The sequence below is a fragment of the Polistes dominula genome, unplaced genomic scaffold (assembly GCF_049000335.1).
Source record: "Polistes dominula isolate Pdom_NZ unplaced genomic scaffold, Pdom_raw_medaka contig_24, whole genome shotgun sequence".
Taxonomy (NCBI): Eukaryota; Metazoa; Arthropoda; class Insecta; order Hymenoptera; family Vespidae; genus Polistes; species Polistes dominula.
The window spans coordinates 5,662,544-5,685,363 of record NW_028301150.1 but is presented as its reverse complement, the minus strand read 5'-3'; the positions used below and the strand labels follow the sequence as shown (position 1 = coordinate 5,685,363).

General features: G+C 29.6%; 2 protein-coding genes and 1 long non-coding RNA gene across 3 annotated transcripts; 2 read left to right on the top strand and 1 right to left on the bottom strand.

The window, feature by feature from the left end:
- Positions 1 to 1,304: 1,304 nt before the first annotated feature.
- St2 (Sulfotransferase 2) lies at positions 1,305 to 3,892 on the top strand. Its single transcript, XM_015319345.2, has 7 exons — positions 1,305 to 1,974; positions 2,059 to 2,262; positions 2,351 to 2,447; positions 2,513 to 2,669; positions 2,736 to 2,856; positions 2,948 to 3,042; positions 3,108 to 3,892. Coding segments are annotated over exons 1-7 (990 nt in total). The 5' UTR covers positions 1,305 to 1,973; the 3' UTR covers positions 3,423 to 3,892.
- Positions 3,893 to 4,727: 835 nt separating this feature from the next.
- Positions 4,728 to 16,330, top strand: Ask1 (apoptotic signal-regulating kinase 1). The gene is given in 25 exon segments (XM_015319364.2): positions 4,728 to 4,861; positions 5,262 to 5,399; positions 5,481 to 5,689; positions 5,809 to 6,003; positions 7,391 to 7,560; positions 7,831 to 7,999; positions 8,066 to 8,365; positions 9,162 to 9,415; positions 9,508 to 9,556; positions 9,558 to 9,668; positions 9,902 to 10,255; positions 10,344 to 10,605; positions 10,680 to 10,817; positions 10,904 to 11,070; positions 11,280 to 11,375; positions 11,439 to 11,578; positions 11,669 to 11,824; positions 12,606 to 12,701; positions 13,198 to 13,310; positions 13,384 to 13,553; positions 13,627 to 13,891; positions 14,078 to 14,405; positions 14,493 to 14,646; positions 14,740 to 14,816; positions 14,894 to 16,330. Coding segments are annotated over 24 exon segments (4,080 nt in total). The 5' UTR covers positions 4,728 to 4,861; positions 5,262 to 5,362; the 3' UTR covers positions 14,964 to 16,330.
- LOC149030823 (uncharacterized) lies at positions 15,414 to 18,749 on the bottom strand. The gene is made up of 2 exons (XR_016178337.1): positions 17,906 to 18,749; positions 15,414 to 17,803 (listed from the first exon to the last, which is right to left on the bottom strand). It is a non-coding gene; the product is annotated as an uncharacterized LOC149030823 (long non-coding RNA).
- Between the last annotated feature and the right edge of the window lie 4,071 nt (positions 18,750 to 22,820).

Genomic DNA, 22,820 nt, shown 5'->3' with positions numbered 1-22,820 from the left:
TGTTATTAATTACTGTTATATTTTATTGTTAAGAATAGTGTATATATAAGACGTTATGTCTTCTCACTCTAACTTCCCCTACTCCTTATCCCTACTTCTCCTACAGGCCGTAGAGTCTCTTTGCACAGGGCGATTGTACGCCTACAGTCTGTATTGTATCCGATCTAGCTCTGGGCTAGATGTGCAGTACATTCAGTGATCCCAGAAACTTTTGCTTGTTTGATCGACACAGTGCCGTAAAATTGTCGGGTTCTCAGTAAAGGGTATAGCCGGATTAATATGGGAAATCTGCCCCTGTGGCTTTTTTGACTCGCACCTGGGAGATCGATTTGGTGTCGAATAAAAATAATTCACCTCAAATTTTAGCTCTTTTACTCAAACGGTTCTCGAGATTTTCAAAAAAAAACCTGTTTTTTGATTTTATTTTTATTTTTATAGTAAAATTCAAAACTAATCAATGATGATTTTTTTTCTAGTTCTTAGGAGTCCAAGACATGAAAAAAAAGTATGATCATAATATTTAACCGAAAATCCGATTTTTGGCGGACGAAAGAAAATTAAAATCTATTTTTTTTTAGCTTTTTTGGAATATGTTACTCACCAAAACTCGTCAAAAAATGTCTTTTATACTCTTCTACATTCAGGAATTTTCTTGAATTTTTTGAAGTGGTGGAACAATATGAAAAAATTAAAAATTCATTTTTTTCTAAAATCTCAAGTTTTAACTAACTTATATTTTTTTTCAGTATATATATATATATATATATTGAGATTTTAGAAAAAAATGAATTTTTAATTTTTTCATATTGTTCCACCACTTCAAAAAATTCAAGAAAATTCCTGAATGTAGAAGAGTATAAAAGACATTTTTTGACGAGTTTTGGTGAGTAACATATTCCAAAAAAGCTAAAAAAAAATAGATTTTAATTTTCTTTCGTCCGCCAAAAATCGGATTTTCGGTTAAATATTATGATCATACTTTTTTTTCATGTCTTGGACTCCTAAGAACTAGAAAAAAAATCATCATTGATTAGTTTTGAATTTTACTATAAAAATAAAAATAAAATCAAAAAACAGGTTTTTTTTTGAAAATCTCGAGAACCGTTTGAGTAAAAGAGCTAAAATTTGAGGTGAATTATTTTTATTCGACACCAAATCGATCTCCCAGGTGCGAGTCAAAAAAGCCACAGGGGCAGATTTCCCATATTAATCCGGCTATACCCATTTTCGTACGCACAGAAAAATCAGATACGATTTTCAGATTTTCAGATTTTCAGATTTTCAGATTTTCAGAAATTCCAGATTTTAGAATTTTAAATACTTTTTTTTAGTCTTTGGTTCCTTTGGTTCGTTGTATTCCTCCTTTTTCAGGCTTTTTTCGTCCCTTTGTCCTTTTTCCTGACTATCTGACTATTGTATACCTATTTATGTGGCTATGAAATGACTGTAGCCAATCAAAAAAATTGAAATACCGATTTTTCAAACTTTTCGAAACATAAATAACTGAGTGCGCTAGAGTGCGCTGCAACAGAATCGCGTAACAAAAACAAAATCAAGACATATTGAAAATTATATTTAAATATCGAATAATCGTAAATTATCGTACAAGTTGGATTTTGGATCGTACAAGGCTACAAATTATGTGACGTGTACGATAATTATCGTACGAATGGGATCACAACATTTCTTTTCACTGTTTCTTATAATAAAAATTACATCATATTTTTCTATCATAACTCTGCGTTATTATTTGTCAGACTTACCTTAACATTTATAAAAATGTAGAAAAGTAGGATGAATAAAAGAGGTCCAAATTAGAAAAACCGACAACAAAAAGCTAGTGGAAAATAGTAAAACTATATATAATAGTATACTTCGAAACCGGTTTGACATAGATTGCGTTTTCACAGGCCTTACTTAGTCAGTGTATCTCCTAACTGTACGTCAGAGTGCATTTAACGGGAATTTCAACAAGTAAGTATTAAACAAATTCTATTTTATTTATACTTATAATTAAAATGACATAACATTTGACTAAAAGTAATAAAATGATTACAGTGAATAAAAAATCTATAACATTTTCAACATTGGAAGGTGATTCTGCTGATAAACTGGATGAAATGTATAGAGTAAAACCAAGCTTTCTTAAAGTGGAACCAGGATCCTGTTTATTACCACCTAATTATATATTTTTCGCTAAAAAAATAAGAGATATGCAAATATATAAAAATGACGTATGGATAGTATCTCATCCACGAACTGGTAAGTTTAATTAAACTATTTAAAAGAGAAATGATAAATAATAAAATTATTTTAAAATAATATTAATGAGAATATTTTAATTATACAGGTAGTAATTGGGTACAAGAAATGGCATGGTGTATCGGAAGTAATTTCGATTATGAAGCCTCAAAAACTCTTCTGATGATTCGTAATCCATTACTCGAGTAAGGATTTTAATAAAATGTTAATAATTTAATTACAACAAAATTTATTAAATTATATGTTTCAGAGGATCCGCCCTTGTAGTAACAGGAGATTTTGTAGATTGGTTTTCAAAGTTAGGTGACTCAGTGGAAAATGTTATAAATGCCCCGAAACCTCGTTACATTAAAACACATTTACCATGGGATTTATTACCTACAGATATTCATTTAAAAAAGCCCAAAGTATGTACATATACTTAATTATTTTTGTGTACTAAAAAATGCTTATACACATTTATTATATTTCAGATTATATACATTGCCAGAAATCCTAAAGATACTTGCGTGAGTTTTTATCACTATTGTAAAACTTTTCATAATATAAAAGGCAGTTTCGAAAATTTTGCGGAATTATTTATAAGCGAGAATGGTATTGATTTTGCAATTAAGTTTTAAGTATTATAGAACGTATATATATATATAGTAACTAATAATAATTTTGTTGATAATTTGTGTTTAAGCACCAATGGGGCCATTTTGGAATCATGTACTTCCTTTTTGGAATGTCAGAAAACAAGATAATATTCTGTTTTTAAAATATGAAGATCTGAAGAAGGTTTTTATATGAAAATACTTATAAGATTGTTTTATCTGTTTCTAACGATGATTGCATTTTTTTAGGATCAAGTTAAAATAATTAAAAAAACAGCAAAATTTCTTGACAAAACAATAACAAAAGACCAAATTATTAAGCTTAGCGAACATTTGGAATTTACTAGAATGGCAGCAAATCCTGCTCTAAATTTAGAACAATTATTAAAACTGAGAAGTGCTGATGAAAATGATCCTAATGCAAAATTTATAAGGAAAGGCAAAGTTGGGGACTGGAAAAATTATATGTCAGAAAATTTAAGTAAAAAATTCGATAATTGGATGGAGAAACATTTAGAAGGTACTGATTTAAAATTTGAAACAGAAATTTCAACGTGCGAATAACAATGAGAATTTTTAAATCATGTGTGTGAACATAATATATAATAGAAAATAAGATATATAAAAGTCTATATATTATATACTATAATCATTTAATTAATTACATATATATGTACAACGAATTAAGATTTCTTTTTATATATTAACTTTCACAACTAAATAGTATATTAAACAAACACAGCTAATTATCTCGACAATGCTTTATATTCTTTTTTTATATCTAAATAAACAATATACTACATTCAGTATTTTGTACTAAAAATGTCAATATTGCTTACTGATGGATCTAATATTAAAAATAAATTATTACACCGTAACACCAATTCCAATTGCTTGGATTTAACCATGTGATAATTGTTGCAAATGAAGACCCACTTATGAATAAAAAATATATGACCAAATTTTAACAGAAAACAATTTCAAGAACGTTGATCAATTATTTAGACAACTATGTAATTAAAAATTGTAACATAATGGAGAATATCATAATATATACTATAATAATATAATCCATAAAATGTACAATATCTAATTTGAAAACGTTTAATTAATTCTATATAACCCAGATAATTTTCTAATGAATAAAATACAATGCAGATTCATAGAGTGCATTTTGAGAATAACATATATATTAAATATATATGTTCATAAGCTTCCTTTCTTTGTGTGTCATTGAAATGTAAACTTAGCAATTAGCATGTTCTCCTGTTCCCCCATTGTCTCTGCTCAATCGACAAAAATGTTTTATAACGACAACGGAGAAGAGAAATAATCACTGTTTTCATTCGAGATCTTTCGTTGCGTATGAAGGAACGTATAGAGTCTTCAGCCATCTATCTAATTTATGCTATCCTAATAATAACTTCGAAGACTTTCTCTGCATCTCTTGCACTCATTGAAAACTCATTTCATTCAATAAAGGCAATGATCGATAAATACTTCTTAACTGGCTTGAAATTTTTTTCCAACTTATTTTTGATTATCTTTTATTTTTTCTTTAACTCTCAGTTATTTAAATATAAAAAGAAATTAAAAATATATAGTTAATGAAACATTGAATAAATTAAAAAAAAAATTGTTGAGATGTTACTTCGATTAATTTAACTAAGGATTAAAAGGAAATGTTTGTTTCTGTTAATCCATTGTATCTCTTATAGTGTTTCTATTTTTGAATTAATAAAGTGAGAAAGAGAAAGAGATATATATATATAGAGTAAGTGAGTGAGTGAGTGAGTGAGTGAGTGAGTGAGTGAGTGAGTGAGTGAGAAAGTGAGAGAGTGAGAGAGAGAGAGAGAGAGACATAGAAAGGACTATGCATGCGCCATCTGTGCGAGTAAAAGGAAACTTCTTACGGTAGGTTGTACTTGTGCACGACCTCGAGCCCGGATTTGTGTGTTCTAGAAGAAATGGACGGAGATTTTTTATAATGTACGCCATAAAAGGTATATTTTATTAACACTTTACAAATAATATCACTTTATTTATTAATGTTGTTTGATCATTGAAGATTCATTCAACAGCTTTCCCTAGTAATTTATTGTTAAGACTATCTTAAATCAAATGCGACTGTCATCAAACATTTTTGCTTGTATAATTTACAGCTTTTGATAATTCATACCATAAACTATTTGCTAGTTTGTAATACTTATTGTGAGAAATAATTCATGCGTAAGAGTAGTTTTGTAAAGTCTAAACATATATTTATTTTATATTTGTAAATTAGAATATATTAACAATATAATTTTATATATATATATATATATGTGTGTGTGTGTGTGTGTGTGTGTGTGCTTTATCATAGATTGCAATAAATAATTGAAGTATTTTTATTTTAATACTCAGAGAAAAGTATAAGAAAATCGATCAACAAGATAAGTGTCAAATCATAAATTTGAGTAAAACTGCCTTCACAGAGAGACAGTCATAACAAGTATAAAATCAACATGCCGTCCACTTGTGGAGATGGTACAGATATACAAGGTATTGATATAAACATATTTTTTAATGTATTCTATTCAAATAGTAATATTCAAAGATATTATCCATATGATCTTTTTGTAGTCAGCGTAGTAGATGGTATATCGAGTACAGATAGTATTGGAACACAGAGTGATGTCTCTGGCCATACTACGGTGTCAGGGAGACCTAGGATGGATGTAGCATGTGTATTAGATCTACAACAACCAGAACATCTTGCACAACGAAAAAGAGCCTTGGAAGAAGTTAAACAAGCGTGTCTTTTAGTTAATGCAAATATGCATCATATACAGGTACGTTTAATTAAAATAATATTATGAATTATGTAATAATTACACAATAAGTTTTACTTATGCAACTATTATAAATATGTTTTCAATATTATATAATGCAAGTTTACTTTTTATTACAGTTTGAAAAGCTTGATTTTGGAGAAACTAATGTATTAGATACATTTTATAATGCAGATGTAGCTGTGGTTGATTTAAGTATTCAATTACAACAATCTGCATTATTCTATCATTTGGGTGTTAGGGAAAGCTTCGGTATGAAAGAAAATATCTTACTTCATAATGATGTGGATACAGAAGCTACGATTAGACTCAAGGTATGTATGTTGTAATATCAATTATAAATTACATGACATCTTAAAACACAGTTGATGCAAATAATGCAGTAGATCAGTATGCATTAGACAATAAAAATACTTATATATAACTGTTAATGAATGTGAAATGGAAAAAGAAATATTTTATATTAGCCACATAAAAAATTATGTCTACAAATTTTAAACACTAACATAGATATGTAGATTTCAATAACAAATATAGTGATCAAAAAATGTAATATATTGTATCTTGTACAATATATTACAATATGTATAATAACCTTGTACATTTATTAGAACTATAATAGTCACACTGAAACAATGATCTTAATTAAAGGTCTAATAAATAGTTATGTACTGTGAAATCAATTCTATCATGCAATTAGTGAAGGTCTTATTACACACGTTACGAAATTTAGTTAACTATATATATTTCTTACTAAATCATATTCTCTTAGAAATTACTTTGCCTTTTATATAAATTAATTAAGATTTTCAATTATATTATTTTTTTTCTATTCAATTTTCTAATTAAAGTTATTAAATATGAATTATAAAATTATATCAATTTATTTACTAACAAAAATAGTTTACAAATCTTATAAAAAAAAGTGTACAAATCTTACATTTAGATAAAAATATATATTATGATAAAAGCTATTTGAGATGATGATGATGATGATGATGATTCGCGCGCATGCCGCACATGTGCAATATGTCTTATTATCTTCACAAGTTTCACACTTCGTCATTCTCGTATCTACAGTTGAACGGATTATATTCAGGTCTTCATTATTTTCACGTTAAATTGTTAATAATTAAATAGTTCATTTATATATTATCATTATCTTATGTTAATTAATAATTGTCAATTACTATCGCCGATATTTAAAGTAGAATTCATAAGATTCATAGTACTATATAAAAACTTTTGAAATTATAAAAATTTTGTTAAAAAATATTATCAACAAATAATCAAGTAAAGTCGTCTTAATACAATCTGCACATTTAGACAATCTTACCACATACCTAATATGTAGTTCTACCATGTATGGAACTGAAAAATATGAGCTCATGCTCTTAATATAGCAGTTATCCATTGTGCTTGCTAGCAGTACGCGGTAATCGAAATTGCTCTATATTTTTCTTCTAAAGTGTAATTTATATTTACATGTGTAGTTAAATTATTATTAAAATTCAATTGTTTAAATTACATTTGTATTAAATATAAAAAGAAATTATATCTTACAGAGTGATTAAATCAAGTTTAATTGTGGCAGTTACAAATTGAGCATTAATGAAACATGAATAAATCCAAAGTAACGTTTTAATATACTTTCCTATAATATATCAATAAAATAACTATAATGTAAAATAATTGTTACAGTTGTCGTGTGGTAGTTACACTTTTGTGTCATATCGTGTAATCGAGTGTGGTTCTTGTGTTGCTACCAGTCCAGCAACTAGTAGAATTACAGGTGAAGAATCCATAGATCCAAAACAACACCTTACATTAAAATTAAAGAAATTATTTCAAGATGTTGAAGTACAATCCAAGTAAGTATATAATTTATAGTATAAATTGTTTCTATATATCTGTGATTCAAAAGATAATTTGCATTCATAAATAATTAGATCATAATACAAAAAAATCTATCCATTTTTTATTCTTATCTTATCTTTCTCACAACCTTTATTAAGGTATATACTTATCATTTTAAAATCAATAGTCTTTGTGTATTACTTTGTATCATTTAAATGTAAGTTTTTATACAATTAAATAAAATTGATATATTTAACTTAAATTATCATGTCTGATATTTTTAGAGCTCACATGAAAGAAAAATTCTTAGCAGACTTACGGAAAGCACGTGAAACTTATTCGGGAGAAGAACTCTCTAGAGCCTTGAACAACATGCGTAAACGTTTGGATGATCCCAATGTTCTCTCTGGAGAAGTGGTGCTTAATGTACTCATTTCATTTCGAGAAATCCAGGTATAATTTGTATTTATAATATAATATAATTAACAAATAATAATAAATGGAATATATTTGTTCTAGGGTTACGATGCGATGGTGCAATTGGTCGACGATTTAAAAACTATACCTACGCATAAAAATTATATTAATACTCCTGCTATTCGTTACTTATATGCTTTTGCATTAAACAGACGAAATAAAGAAGGAGATAGGGAAAGAGCTTTGAAAGTTATTGAAAAAGCATTAGAAAAAAAAGAAAATCATGTACCAGACATGTTGTGTTTGTGTGGAAGGATATATAAGGATAAGTTTGTTGAAAGTAGACATACGGATCAAGAAAGTTTAAAAAATGCTATTCATTGGTATAGAAAAGGTTTTGAGGTAATATTTATATATATATATATGTCGACACATATAGTGTTCTTCAGCCAATGTATTGCCTTGAAATGATGGATTTTTAGGATTAAAATGATAAAAGTCTTTAAAAAATACTAAAAGAAATTGATAATTTCTAAGGTACATATAAATGATCAAGAAAAAACTAGTTTATAGATTATCTTTTTGAAATCTATATTGTGAAGAGCTATAATAATGCTAACTCTTTGTAGGAATCAAGCCAATATAAAATAATGCAATTATGATGAACTTGTACCATATGATTACATATGTGAATATTATCCTATTGTTATAAATTCTTAATATTTAGAAATATCAATTATATTTTTAACAAACAAGTATGAGAGAGTTAAGGTGGGTGGAACTTAAATCATTCAAAATAATAATAATTATTATTATTTCATGTATTATATTGGATAAAATGTATTTGAGCATAGTTATTGTTTAGTAAGCTTTTTATTTATTTTTTATACTTATGTTTTGTGTATGGTATAAGTTTATTATCATTTACTTTTTCCTTGATTATATATTACTTTGATTGATTATGAAAATTATTTTGTATTTGTGACTATCTGCATCTTTATCATTTATACAAATAGACAAATTAATTATCAATTTCTTAGCTTATAGCATTCATACTTTCGTTTGTTGCTTTGATTTTAGGAATCTATTTTTTCAAGTTAATTCAATGGCTGTTGAATATTATATGTAACAGCATAAATAATTATAAATTACATTAAGCGTCACAGTATTCAACATGATTACAATTTTTGACCATTAGGTTCAACCAAACGAATATGCCGGTATAAATCTTGCAACACTGTTAGTTATAGCAGGCAATGAATTTTCGAAGAGCGAAGAACTACAACATATAGGAATGATATTGAATAACTTAATCGGGAAAAAGGGCAGCCTGTCAAGTTTAAAAGACTATTGGGATGTCGCAACTTTTTTCGAGATTAGTGTGCTAGCAGAAGATTACTCTAAGGCTATACAAGCTGCTGAATGCATGTTCAAACTGAAGCCACCCAACTGGTATGTATAATAAATATTTTAATAATTTTGTTTATCAAATAATTGTTGTACAAAAATGACAAGTTTTCTATATGAAAGTAATTTCATTATAGGTACCTGAAGTCAACTATTGGCAACATATCCTTGATAGATAGGTTTCGGAAAAAAAAATGAAGAGGCTGAAGCTTCACCTGAGGAGCAAATATTTGGTTTTTGGATGGACTACTTTGTGGAAGCCACAAAACCGGAAGTTGGAGATAGTATACGGTTTCCAGTAAGTTGATAAATGGAATCGTTCTACAAAGGATCCAGTTTTCAATTTGGAAGACTATGGCTTATAGTATTGCATTACGAATCCAGCTTGCTTCTGTACATTTTTGGTCAAAGTAAGAATAATATAAAATGCTTTTCTGTGCAGGTCCTTAGATTAATTAATTTTTATTAATGAATTTTTTATTTTAAATTAATTTATTGAAAGGATATTGTTTTTTGTATTTTCTGTTATAGCTTCTGGTGTTAGAGCCAACGAAAATTTTAATGCCAAGCTACGTCAACGTCAATCTTGGTGCGGAAGAAAAATCCATTCAAATCTGGAACTTATGCTTGGATAACATGAAAAATAACTGCAAGCAAGTACACGATTGGTTGTTTACTGCAAACATGATCCGAAGTGTGAGCCTGTATAAAAGAGATGAGAGATGTCTCTTTTTATACGTTCATCAAAACTCTGATGATTTCCAAATGTATTTGCCATCTGTACAATGTAGGCAAAGATTTTATGACTTGATCTTAGAAATGACTAGAGATCAAGAAGGTATGGTTGCAGATTTGGATGCTTACATGACCGATGATCGTATGAAGGTCAGTGATTTTATAATTAATAAAATTAACATTAAAAGTTAAAATTCTATACAAATTTATTATGTAACATTTATATTTATATTTTCAGTTTGAGTATGAACTGGATGATCAAAATAAAAGAATAATACTTGGAAAAGGGACATATGGTGTCGTGTATGCAGCTCGTGATTTAAATACTCAAGTGCGAATTGCAGTGAAAGAAATTCGGGAACGTAATCTAGGAGATGTTCAGCCTTTACACGAAGAAATTAAATTACATAGTCAACTGAGACATAGGAATATTGTTCAATACTTGGGATCAGTGAGCGAGGATGGATACTTCAAAATTTTTATGGAGCAGGTCCCAGGAGGTCAGTGTTAAAACATTTTTCTAATTGAGAAAAAAAATGATTAATGTTTATATATTTATTTTTTTCTTATTTAGGAAGCCTATCAGCCTTACTACGATCTAAGTGGGGTCCATTAAAAGAAAATGAATCAACAATATCATATTACACTAAACAGATTTTAGAAGGACTTAAATATTTACATGATCAGAAAATAGTTCACAGAGATATTAAAGGTTCATATAAAAAATTGAATTTATATTATATTTGATAAAATTATTAATATCTTATTCATACACAAATTTTGGGTTTTAATTTTTAGGTGATAACGTGTTAGTTAATACTTATAGTGGTGTAGTGAAAATCTCAGACTTTGGTATGTCTAAACGTTTGGCTGGTCTTTGTCCAAGTGCTGAAACGTTTACAGGAACCTTACAATACATGGCACCAGAAGTTATCGACAAAGGTCAACGTGGTTATGGTGCACCTGTAAGTGAAAAAAAAAAAATATATATATATATATATATATATGTAGTATACTATGATGCTCCGGCCACGCGTTGCTGTGGCTTTCTTTAGTATTATATTAAATCAACGTTTTATAACAAAGTCATAGCGACGCGTGCCTGGATCATCCTAGCATTTCTATGTAATATAAAATATTAATTAAATTATTTTATCATAAATTGTGATATTAGGCAGACATTTGGTCTCTGGGCTGTACTATAGTTGAAATGGCAACAGGAAAGCCGCCATTTATCGAATTGGGCTCTCCTCAAGCAGCTGTATTCAAAGTAAGTAAAAGATATTTTGTATAAAAAATATAATAATTACCAAATACTTGTTTATTTTCATAGGTTGGATACTATAAAATACATCCCGAAATACCGTCTGAATTATCCGAGAGAGCCAAAAGTTTTATATTAAGATGTTTTGAACCAAATCCTGATGTGAGAGCAACCGCTGCCGAATTGTTAGAAGATCCTTTCTTAAACGAGTATGCTATATTTTAAATTAATTAAATTATTATTCATAATATATTAAAATGTTAATATTACTATACTCACTTTATATTTATTATTCACAGGAAAAAGAAAACTAGTAGATTAGCAGCACCACCGGACTTTAGTAGAAGCATATCTGTTCCTGCAGATAGAGTTGACCGTTTAGGAAAGTGCGACAAAACAAATAACAATCATATTATAACTTCTACTGCGATGCAAACATCGCAATCAGATGACAGGTACAGTTGATATTTAAAATGATTAAAATATCATTTTGTTTACAGCTTGAGATCACTTTATTCCTGAGTCATTACATTTTACATTCATTTAATGCTTGAACTCGGTATATATGAAGCTTTAATGCCAACATTATCATTGTGATATTGTTAATTGATAACTGCTTTTAAATATTATGTATAGTCCCAAAAGCTTTGAGATATAATTATCTATTTATGATACAACACAAGAATACATACACTATATACATGTAATATAATCTTGTAATATTATAATATATATATGCGAATATTTTAGATACGTATAGATTCAAATTCTAAATATATAGAGAAAATATTTATCAAATTTAATTTTATAATTTTTTTATTTAGTTATTTTTGTAAAGTAGCGATATAATTAACATGACTAAAAAATGATTACTTTTTTTAATAATAACATTCTCAAATATATCAATCTTATATTAAATATAATTATAATTGGTATTTGTATAATTAACACGTTGAGTCCCATACAAATTCTTAAGGAAATCCCCGTCAAACTACACGCATTACTTTATATTGAAAAAAAAACCAGTTGAACGTCAGTCACCGACGATGACTGACGCGGCCTAAACGAAAAGGTCAGTGTCATGGGTATGGTTACTGATGTTCAACTGTCTTTTTTTTCAATACAAAATAACGTGCGTTGCCTGACGGAAATTTCCTTAAGAATCGCGTGGTGTGCAACGTTTTAACAAAAAGGTATTATTATATATAATATTTAATAATTAAGAATTGCATGTAGTGGAGGGCTAACCAAGTCAAGCCCATTGAGAGAGCGCAGTCCAGCTCACCTTCTGTCTCCCATCAGCATGCCAACTACAACTCTTTCTTTTAACAGGTATGATACCTTTATTGAATAATATTGATATAATGTGAATATATACATTATAAACTTCGTTGAGATCTTTTATACTTTGATGAAAATGTTTTCACATTATTTACAATTGTATGAATACACAATTATTTTTTGAAATCTTTCATTGCCTCATATCGCATTTTAATTATGGATAATAATATTCTCCTAAACAATTCCTGCAGAAATCTATGTGATGCTTTTTATTCCTGAACTTACATGTGGTGAATGATTATTGCTTTATCAAACTGTTTATATGTAAAATATTTAAACAGGGGCATATGTGGTAAAAATAAATTATAATTGTTCCCATAATTTTATTTTAATCTATGTGTATAAATAAGTATAAATTGTGTCAATAGAATAGATATATGTATGCTAAAATAAATTACTCTTTATTAACAAATTATTTTAAATATTACTTGAAGTACTTTATAAAGTTTAACAGATAGATATAATTGTTTTTTCTTCCAATTTCTAGCACAATAGGTAATACACCATCAATAGAAACAAATGAAAGCGATACAACTGGAGCTTCTATAACCAGAAGAAGTTCTTCTGGTGGATTATTATCACCGGAAGTTGAATTAGGAGGTGAGTATGTTTACATAAATAGCATTTAAAATTTGTTAATAAAATAATCAAATAAATATCCGATTAATTATAGGGCAATCAGGACATAAATCTGGAGAAGAACAAGAAGGATTTTATCTATTGAAAAAAGATAGTCAGAGACGAATGACACTAACAAGAGTTCTTGGTCAAGATGAAACAAAAATTTGTGAGGTTTGGATGAGAGGTATACATCAGGATGTTGGCCAAACTGTTTTGCGCACGGTAATTCTACAATATACATTTTGAAATAATGATTAATATTTATTACAATTAATAATTTCAAAATTATTTTTAGAATCATTTGATATTATTGATGCGCGGATTAAAGGACTACATTTCTGAACAAAATCAAGAAGTTATTATAACAGCTATACGCACGTTAAAAGAAGAATTAGATTTTGATTCAACAGCGATTAATCATCTTCAATTAGCTATTTACTTGTTTCAAACAGCGGTGAATGAAGTTTTAAGAATGCACAGCATTAAACCACATTGGATGTTTGCATTGGATAATTTAGTAAGAAATGCCGTTCAAGCAGCCATTACAGTATTGTCGCCTGGTGAGCGATTCTTTATTTTCTCATTCATTTCAAATTAAATCATAAGATTAAATATTTAAAATTCAATCTTAGTATATGAAATGACTTATAAAAATATCTTGTATAAAATGTAATTGTAATTATTTTTTATTAAGATGTTTCGACAAACATAAATTATAAACGAACTTTTTTTATTGTATTTTATAGAACTTGGAGCAAATTTGTTAGGACAGGAGCGTGTACAACCTGGTGATCAAGGTCCTGAAGAGGGTTCTACATCTGGTGTTTCAACAGTGAATTCTATAAAATCTCAGAAAACAGCTGATTCTGTTGACAATAAATATTGGAAAGAATATCACGATCAAATGGGAACATTAAAGATGGAAAACATGAAGTTATTGCAAGAATTGTTAGATTGTCAAAAATCATATCAAATATTATTACAAGAAGCTTTAGAAGAACAAAAAGCTCAAATAAATACATTGACGCATCTATGTGAGAACATTAATAGAAAAGCCTTAAGACAAGAATCAGGGTGAGTACTTTTAAATATAGTTTCTCTTTATTTAATAAAATATTATAATGATTCAAAAAGAAAATTAATATTATTATTTTTGTTCAGTTATAATTCTAACATGTCTGGTTGCAAAAACGGAACTGATCAAACAGATTCATTACAAACAGCTAATTCGAATCCTATAAATTCTTCATTCAAAGATGCAGCACTTATCAATTGGTTATACAATCTTCAAATAGATGAAGTATCAATCGATAGAGTAAATATTATATTCATATTTTTCACATTAAAAAATTAACTGATTATAATTAAATTTAATTCTAATCGTTCATTATATATATTTGTATTATAGTTTATGTACGAGCAATACACTTTGGAAGACGTTTTAAATTATTTTACAAGGGATGATATTCGAAGACTCAATTTCAGGTAATCGTATAATATTGTTAATAGTATCCAATCTAATTATAGAAATGTTTAATATAATTTTATGTTTGTATTTACAGAGGTGGCGTCGAGTTAAGGATATGGCAAGCTATATTAAAATATAGGAGGGATCAGGAAGATAAATATTAAGCAAAGATTAATAAGTACCTATCACTATATTTTACAAAGAGTTATTATCTGTATAAAATGTTTTCTAGCAGGGTAACGTACTTTCGTCAAGTCTGATTACTATGAAATAATCAAATGATATATTTCGTTCGGTGTGTCGCTTGACAAATAGAATACGTTGAACTTCCACTTGAGATCATGGGTGACACGATGATATTAGTAGTGTATCGAGTAGTTCCTAACTATCGATTAGTTTCAGATTATTATTGTAAATATCAATAATTAATATTGTAATAATTTGTTTTTTTTCTTTGTGCAACCATTTGCTAAATTTATGTAACTCAGTATTTTTCATTGAACATATCCATCATGATGCATACGTCTTAACGATACAGAGTTTCTAATTTTTTATTCGTTCTGTGTCGCATTCAACGTGATCATGTTTTATTCTGTTAAACAGGAAATATTCTGTTTATTTTTATCCAAGTTTTCAATTAAGTTATTTGTGATTCATCGTATACTCAGGAATCGACAATACAAATCTGCTATGCAAATTATCTCCGCTGCAGAATTAAATAATTAAAAGAATTGATAACATTATAGTAAAAACATAACAAAAAGTATCAGTAAAATAATTATCCAAAATATTTATATTACCAATACTAACTCAATTGAGAAAGATTATATTTTAAAATGTAATATTAGATTATTCTCTAACAGAAAATGTTTCTATGTCGTCTAATGCTTCCTCGCGAACGAAATTGTTTTCAGTGCCTTGTAATACTATGGTTATAGTACAAGAAATAATATTTATTGTTTCTCGTCTTATATACATGTTGTCTTAAATCTGTGTATTATAATATTATATCTATATATATTTTTAAATAACAGAACACACAAAGAAAAAGAAAAAAAGAGACAAAATAGTCTTCCGCACTTAAAATAACTGATACACGTGAAACGATTAATGAAGTAAATTACGTTTTGCTTGTTAATCACACACATTTCTTTTTTTAAATAATATACGATCGAAAAAACAATACTTCATATTACTCTGAACGTCGATCGATTCGTTAAGATGCGAAGTGCCTACATTGTCAATAAAATATTTCCAACTTTTCATGTACTCTGCGATATATTCTATATATGATAATGGATAGATCAATTGTTAATATCACTTCTTGTCATGTCAGACTATCGAAAATGAACGTTATCATCGTGACGAAATATTTGCTCTCGATTTTTTAAATACATTAACGAGAGTGGATAAGTTGTTACACTGTTAAAGTATTGTTGTTTCTGTCGCATAATAGAATTATCGTCGTTGATCTTAACACATTTGCAATAAAGAATTAAATGAATATTATGCTGAATTTTGTAAAACGTAATGAAGAGTTCATTTCAATTATTTCCCGAAGCTACGAATGAAATAACCTGATTAATACAATTTAATCAATCTACCGTATTTTGTAGTTTTGTAGCATTTGATTACCACGAAAAAGGAAGAAAAAATAAAATGTAAAATAAAATAAAAGAAGATATATTCGTCTAGCGAGGGGTACTTCGGTTAGCTCGTGTAGCAGAAAAAACGGTAGACAATTACCGTGAAAATTGTAAAAGTTTGAGTCCGTTCTGCGAGGGGGTTGAAGTAGAGAAAGTCGACGCATTCATTTAAAACGCATAAAAGTTTCTGTCGGCTGATACGCATGGTTGGCCTTATTTTTTATTTTTATTTTTTTATTTTTTTTTATTTTTTTTCCAACCATCAAAATGCCTTTTTTATCGTTCTCCTTTTTCCTGTTCCCGCGTGTGTGCGTTGGTGCGGAAAAAAGCTACGGTATGAAATATTCACAGGGGTATCCCTGAATGTTAACCGAATACCTTCGATCTCTGGTTCTTTTGTGTAGCTTACGAAAGGGGTGTGTATTTGCATGCGCCGTCAAATCATTGCATCTAAAAGCTAATCAAACGCGGAGATAAAACATTGCACCTTTCTTACTCTTCATCATTGAATAACGCCGTTCTATTGGAAATCGTTTCTCTCGATCGTTTTTTAAAATTAAACCCTTTCTTCAAGATCCATAACAACAAATTTAAAAAAAAATAACATTCTATTTACTACAAGAATTCTTTCCTTTTTTGTTTTTTACTAAAAGAAATATTAAAGTTTTCGATAAATTAACCTCGTCCTATTGAGAATATTAATATTTTTATAAATCATTTGTAAACAAAATGTATATTATATTCTTGTATACTTTTATATCTAAACATAGAAATATGTCGAATAATAAACGACAATAAATTATTATTCGTAGTAATTAACATTATCGAAATGGAACTATATATATTAGCAAGTATAATTGGACAGAAAAGAAGGAAGAAGAAGAGGAAAAAAATAAAAGCCGGTTCTCTCTTCTTTATAAGCGTTGCTTTTATGATCTCGTTGTTCTCCTAAAGAATCGATATTATTCTCGAGGAACGCACAGCAAGAGCTCTTATCGTCGTAACGCGGTTATCGAGGAATATTTTTCCACGCCTATCTATCGAATTGGCAGGGAGCAGCTGTTATTGCAACACAACCCTGGCGAGCCCTTGTCATCATTAGCAATTCCATAACAAAAGCCTGGCTGTTTCAAGGGCGAGAATCTATTCCTTTTTCTCTCTCTCTTCCTCTATTACATTCCCATTCTTTTTCTTTCTTTTCTTTTCTATCGAACGATCGCATTTTTGCAAATATAAATGTAAATGCTTAGATTTCGAAGGGGTTTGCTTGTGTTGTTTCTTTATCATCTTTCTCTTCTTCTTCTTCTTTCTTTCCCTCCGTTTCTTTTCATTTCTTTTTCTTCATCTTTGTAGAATTCCTAAAATATGAAATCGCAAATATGGGAGTTGTAGAATAGGTGGATGGAGGCGAATCTCAGTAAGAAAGAAATAAAAAAAAAAAAAAAAAGCGAGAATTTTACCGTCAAGCCGTTCTCGATCGTGCTTTTCCTCGATATGGGCGGAGGGAGGGGGTGAATGGGGGTAGTCCGTTGCTCATCCTAGCGTATTATCAAATCAGTTTTCCTCGCTTCATCTTATCTCTTCGAATACGCTACTCCCCTATATCCACACCTTTTTTTTCTTTTTTTTCCTTTCCTAACGGTAATACGTCAAAAAACTTCCTTACGAATCGTTGCACATTTTCTTCCCCAAAATCCCATCACTAAAGATTATTTTTTAATATATACCCTGATAATATATCCTTCCTCGGATGGATTAACGATCAAAGATTTTACATTGATAGCTTTATTATTTTTTGTTTCTTATTCTTTTTTCTTAACACGAAATTTATCAAATTTGATTTAACTATCACAATGGTTCTTTTTAAAAAGTTACTAAATACCACTGGCTCATTCAGTTTCTATGTAAATTCGTGCCTAAAATTGTGTATGCAGTCAGAAGCGTCCTTTACTTCGGGGTTCTTTGAAATCGCAAATAAAGCGGTGCAAACGAGCGCCGAATCAGAACCCACCCCGAAATGATTTCGGCCAAGCGTGAAAGGGAGGTTTTACCCCGATCGAGCTACAAATCCAGCTTTCCAGCCCTCTTCCTCTTTCTCTCTCTATCTATCTCTCTCTCTTTTGGAGTGCTCTTCTTCGAGCTGCTTTTACCTTTTAATTAACTAACTACGCCTGTGTGAGGTACCTAACTAAAGAGGATTCCCGTTCAAGAATAAAAGATTTTCTACGTCGCTCAAATAAATCCATTTTCCTTCGAATGAATAAAATAGGATTGGCAAGTAGAATAAAATGTTTTTAATCATACGTTAAATGAAATCAATCAAAAATTATTATTTTCTAAACATATTGTTTTTGAATAATCATTGACAAATTACTTTTAATAGAATTTATCTATCAATTTTAATTTAAATTAATCTTTAAATAAAATCTCATCATAATATACATATAAATAACATAAATATATACTTACAGTAATCGATAATATTAATAAAAGTTTAATAAATAATTTAAAAAAAAAATAGAGAAAATTGTCAATATAAAGCTCGGTATATTACAAAAGAGAACAAAGAGGTCTCGATTCATTCTCGGCTTTATCTTTTATCCAACATTGTCACACCTTGTCGTCCGTTGGAATTAATTATTTTCAGCTTAACATCTCTTTAATTTGTTGCTACAGGAAGGAAGGGAAGGGGGGTTGATGATCGAGAAGATTTAACTCAGCTAGGCAATAAAATCTCTTAATAAAGTCTCTTCACGTTTTGTTCTCTTCGTGGTGCTTTGGTCAGCATCAATACTGATGACTATGGTATTCCAAAATTTAATATCTAAAGAAACAAAAAATAAAAGAAGAAGAAGATATCATCGTAAGGATAATATATGTGATAGGTATGAGATAAAAGATAAAATTGTTATGAATCGTCAACTGGGTTAGAATTAGTTTTTGGTTGTTAGGTCTCGGGGACACGTTTCGTGGTAAGGATTTTGCGACCGATATTGCACCGTTTTCAAGCACACCCTTTCTCGTCTCATAATACCCCAAAGGGCTACAAGGCAACAGATGTATTCGATACATATTCATATCCACCACGTCTCTCTTTCCATTATTGTTACTGTTATTATTGTCAAGGGTTGGTAGAGTCAGGTTGGTATAACTACCAGAAATAAATAACCTACGAAATTCGTTATAACTAACTAGAAAAATAAAAAAAATAAAAGAAATATAATGAAAAATGGAAAAAGAAAGAAAGAAATAGTACCCCTTTTGATAATTATAAAGAAATGATTCATTGTTGTTCTTTTTTTCAATGGAATTTTACAATTAAACGGAATGAATTAATATATTATAACGATTAAATGATGTTCGAAATTATCTTGTCGTGAGCAAGATTTTTTGAAGCATTTAAAGAGAACCACACCTGACTCGATGTTGAATTATTATCTGCTCGAAAAAGTTAGACATCCAACGAGACGATTGTTTTGCCGGGAGGGGGAAAAGTAAAGAAAGCAAAGAAAGAAAAAAAAATAAGGAAGCCGGATGGCTTTTAATCGTCCGTACTTAATACTTTGCACCGTGGGAGTCGAAGAAAGCTGGGGCATCTCGAGAATCCTTTAATCTCCGTGATCTATTATCTCCTCGAGAGAATAGTGGATGAGAATTAGCCTTCCCTCGTAGAGGACCGGCACGGCTGTAGTTGAATTATTGCCAGGCGTATCTGAAGGCGGCAACGACGACGACGACGACGACGACGACAACTACGACTACGACGAGGACGAGGATGCTGGCAGCAGCACCATAAAGTCGACCCCGAAATGTTTCGCTGATAATGCGATTCCATGGACGAAATTACTCCGCGTAACGGCGTATATCGAGAACCGGGGGTTGGGTGGGGGTTGAAAGAAGAGAAGGTGTTTATAAGAAGGGATAGAGAAAGGAGGGAACTTCGCTGTGATTCGTCGCACCGGTGTGAGATGTTCTCTTTCAAACGAAAAGAAAAAAAAGGGCCGAAAGAAGATTGAGAAATGAGAGGAAATCGAAAAATTTTCCCTTTAGATATTTCGAACGTGTCACATCTTGCTATCTTCGAAAAATTCTCTATCTTTCTTTCTCTTTTTTTCTCTCTCTTTCTCTCTGATTATCTTTCTCTCATCTTTCAAGGAATGGTAAAGCAGTGAATTATGCATGAAGACATTCTATGAAATTTTACGACTTATTCGTACCCGTACACTCAAATTCGCTATTTATCAAACGTTACTTTTAAAACGATGTTTCTTTAATTATTTTTTATGAGATTGTATCATTAACACTTCATCTATCTTTTCGTGATTTGTTAACTATCGTCCGGGGTTTGTAAAAATCCTGACGATGTAAATAACATTTCTATTTTTATTTTATTGCATCTCTTAACAATTAACGATATTTCTTAATTATTATAATATTTTATGTATAAGTTGTAAAGTAAAAAAGAAATAAAATAGAAAGAAAGGTTAATAAGTGTAAAAAAATAATCGAAAAATAATAGATGACAATTGAAGATCCTATTTTTAATAAGTTTCCGATAGATAAAGCGTTAACAAGAAATCTTTTTATTTTACATTTACAATTTTTCTATTAAATGAAAAAATTAAAGTCAAAATTACCTGTTGGATCCATAGTAAGTGGCGCCACAATATTTTTCCACATTTACGACAAATCTCACCAGGGGTAAGAAAATCAACAAGAAGTGATAGTCGAACGATAACAAATGCACTTGCACCATAGACAATATCAAAGTTTGTTTTCGAAAGAAAAAGAAGGAAACACTGTGAGTATTGAATTATTCGAATCAAACGATAAAATAACACGCGAATTTGATAAATAACATTTAATGATTTTTTTGTTTTAATTTTTTCTCTATGCGAAATTATTTGGAAGATCTGTTACGATATTATCACCACGGGTAGTTTTATTTTTATTTTTTTCTCTCTCTCACTCTCCCTCTCACTCTCTTTCCAATTATTAAAGTTAAAAAATAATTTTGTCAAATTTTTCCTTACACCAAGAGAATACAAAGTCTGGAATGTGTCCAGGTAAATTTAATGACGAAGCAAGTAGTAGTAACGCGGTCGTTGCTAGGAACTGTTTGCTTTAGACCACACCCGTATGATCCATAAACTTTAGTATTGTCGATAACCCATTATCTTTTCTATATTATTTAAAAAAAAGCAAATAAAAAAAAGATACACGATTGGTATGCGACAGAAATGAAACTTTTCTGTGTTGATAATCTTATTGAATTATTAGATTATTATTAGATATGTTTTCATTTTTTTTTAGGAAAATAAACTGAGTATAAGAGAATCTGTATAGTGAGTTCTATCCTTCTCTTTTTTTCAACCTTTATATTTTCTTTCTTTTTAGTATCGTTTCATAAAATTTGGTCGTTACCGTCGCCATAGAAAGATCCACTTCAAAAATGCGAGTTGGATAGGAAAATACGATGAGATACTTTCAGGACTGACTTGTTCGACGAAAAAAGAGAGAGAGAGAGAGAAAGTTCTTATTTTATTTTATTATTATAAAGAATTTATGGAATATATTTCTTATTCCCTCTTTTTTCTATATTATGTGACTTTCTTGTCAACCAAAATTCTTGCTCCTACTAGTAACATATATATACATAAGATATTTCCGTTTCCTCTTTCTCTCTCTCTCTCTCTCTCTCTCTCTCTCTTTCTCTTTCTCTTAAACCCTCGTCAAAACTCGAACGAGCTTCGAGTATTTCCCCTCTTTTCGGCACTCTAGTGTCGCGATATGACGAAAATCCATCCTGCCATCGCGGTAAGAGGACTTGCTGAGACAAAGCGAACTTTAGGAGAGAAATAGAAAGAGAGAGAGAGAGAGAGAGAGAGAGAGAGAGAGAGTAAAGGAGAAAGTGAAGAAGAAAGAAACAAAAACAATGATAGAGAAGGATATAGAATAAAAGATGGATACCTCAACGTCAGCGAGATCGAAGATCCTTTTTCTTCTTCTTTTCGTATCGAGAGAGAAAACGAGAGAAAAATTGGTGGAAGAAAGGGGAAAAAAGGTAAAATGTGGAATGAAGCGTGCACAGTATTATCCACGGATAATATACGAATATACCACCGAGTATATATATATACATAAGTATATATATATATATATATATACTTATGTATGTACTTTAGAGTGTGAGGACTGTTACGCTCGTAAAGTAAGCTGATATGAATGCGGATGGCATCATTTTACGTGTCTCTACTACATTTTACATACAACTTTCTTTTTTTCTTGTCATCTTCTTTACTTTCCGTAGCTTTATTCAAGGACTTGCTTTCAACGTCTATATGTTGGTATATACGTCACTCTTTGTCTTCTCCA

Excerpts from the sequence above, each read along its gene's own strand:
- St2 (XM_015319345.2), top strand. Across the intron at positions 2,263-2,350 it reads AGTATCTCATCCACGAACTG|GTAGTAATTGGGTACAAGAA; the intron begins GTAAGTTTAATT and ends TTAATTATACAG. Across the intron at positions 2,448-2,512 it reads ATTCGTAATCCATTACTCGA|AGGATCCGCCCTTGTAGTAA; the intron begins GTAAGGATTTTA and ends TATATGTTTCAG.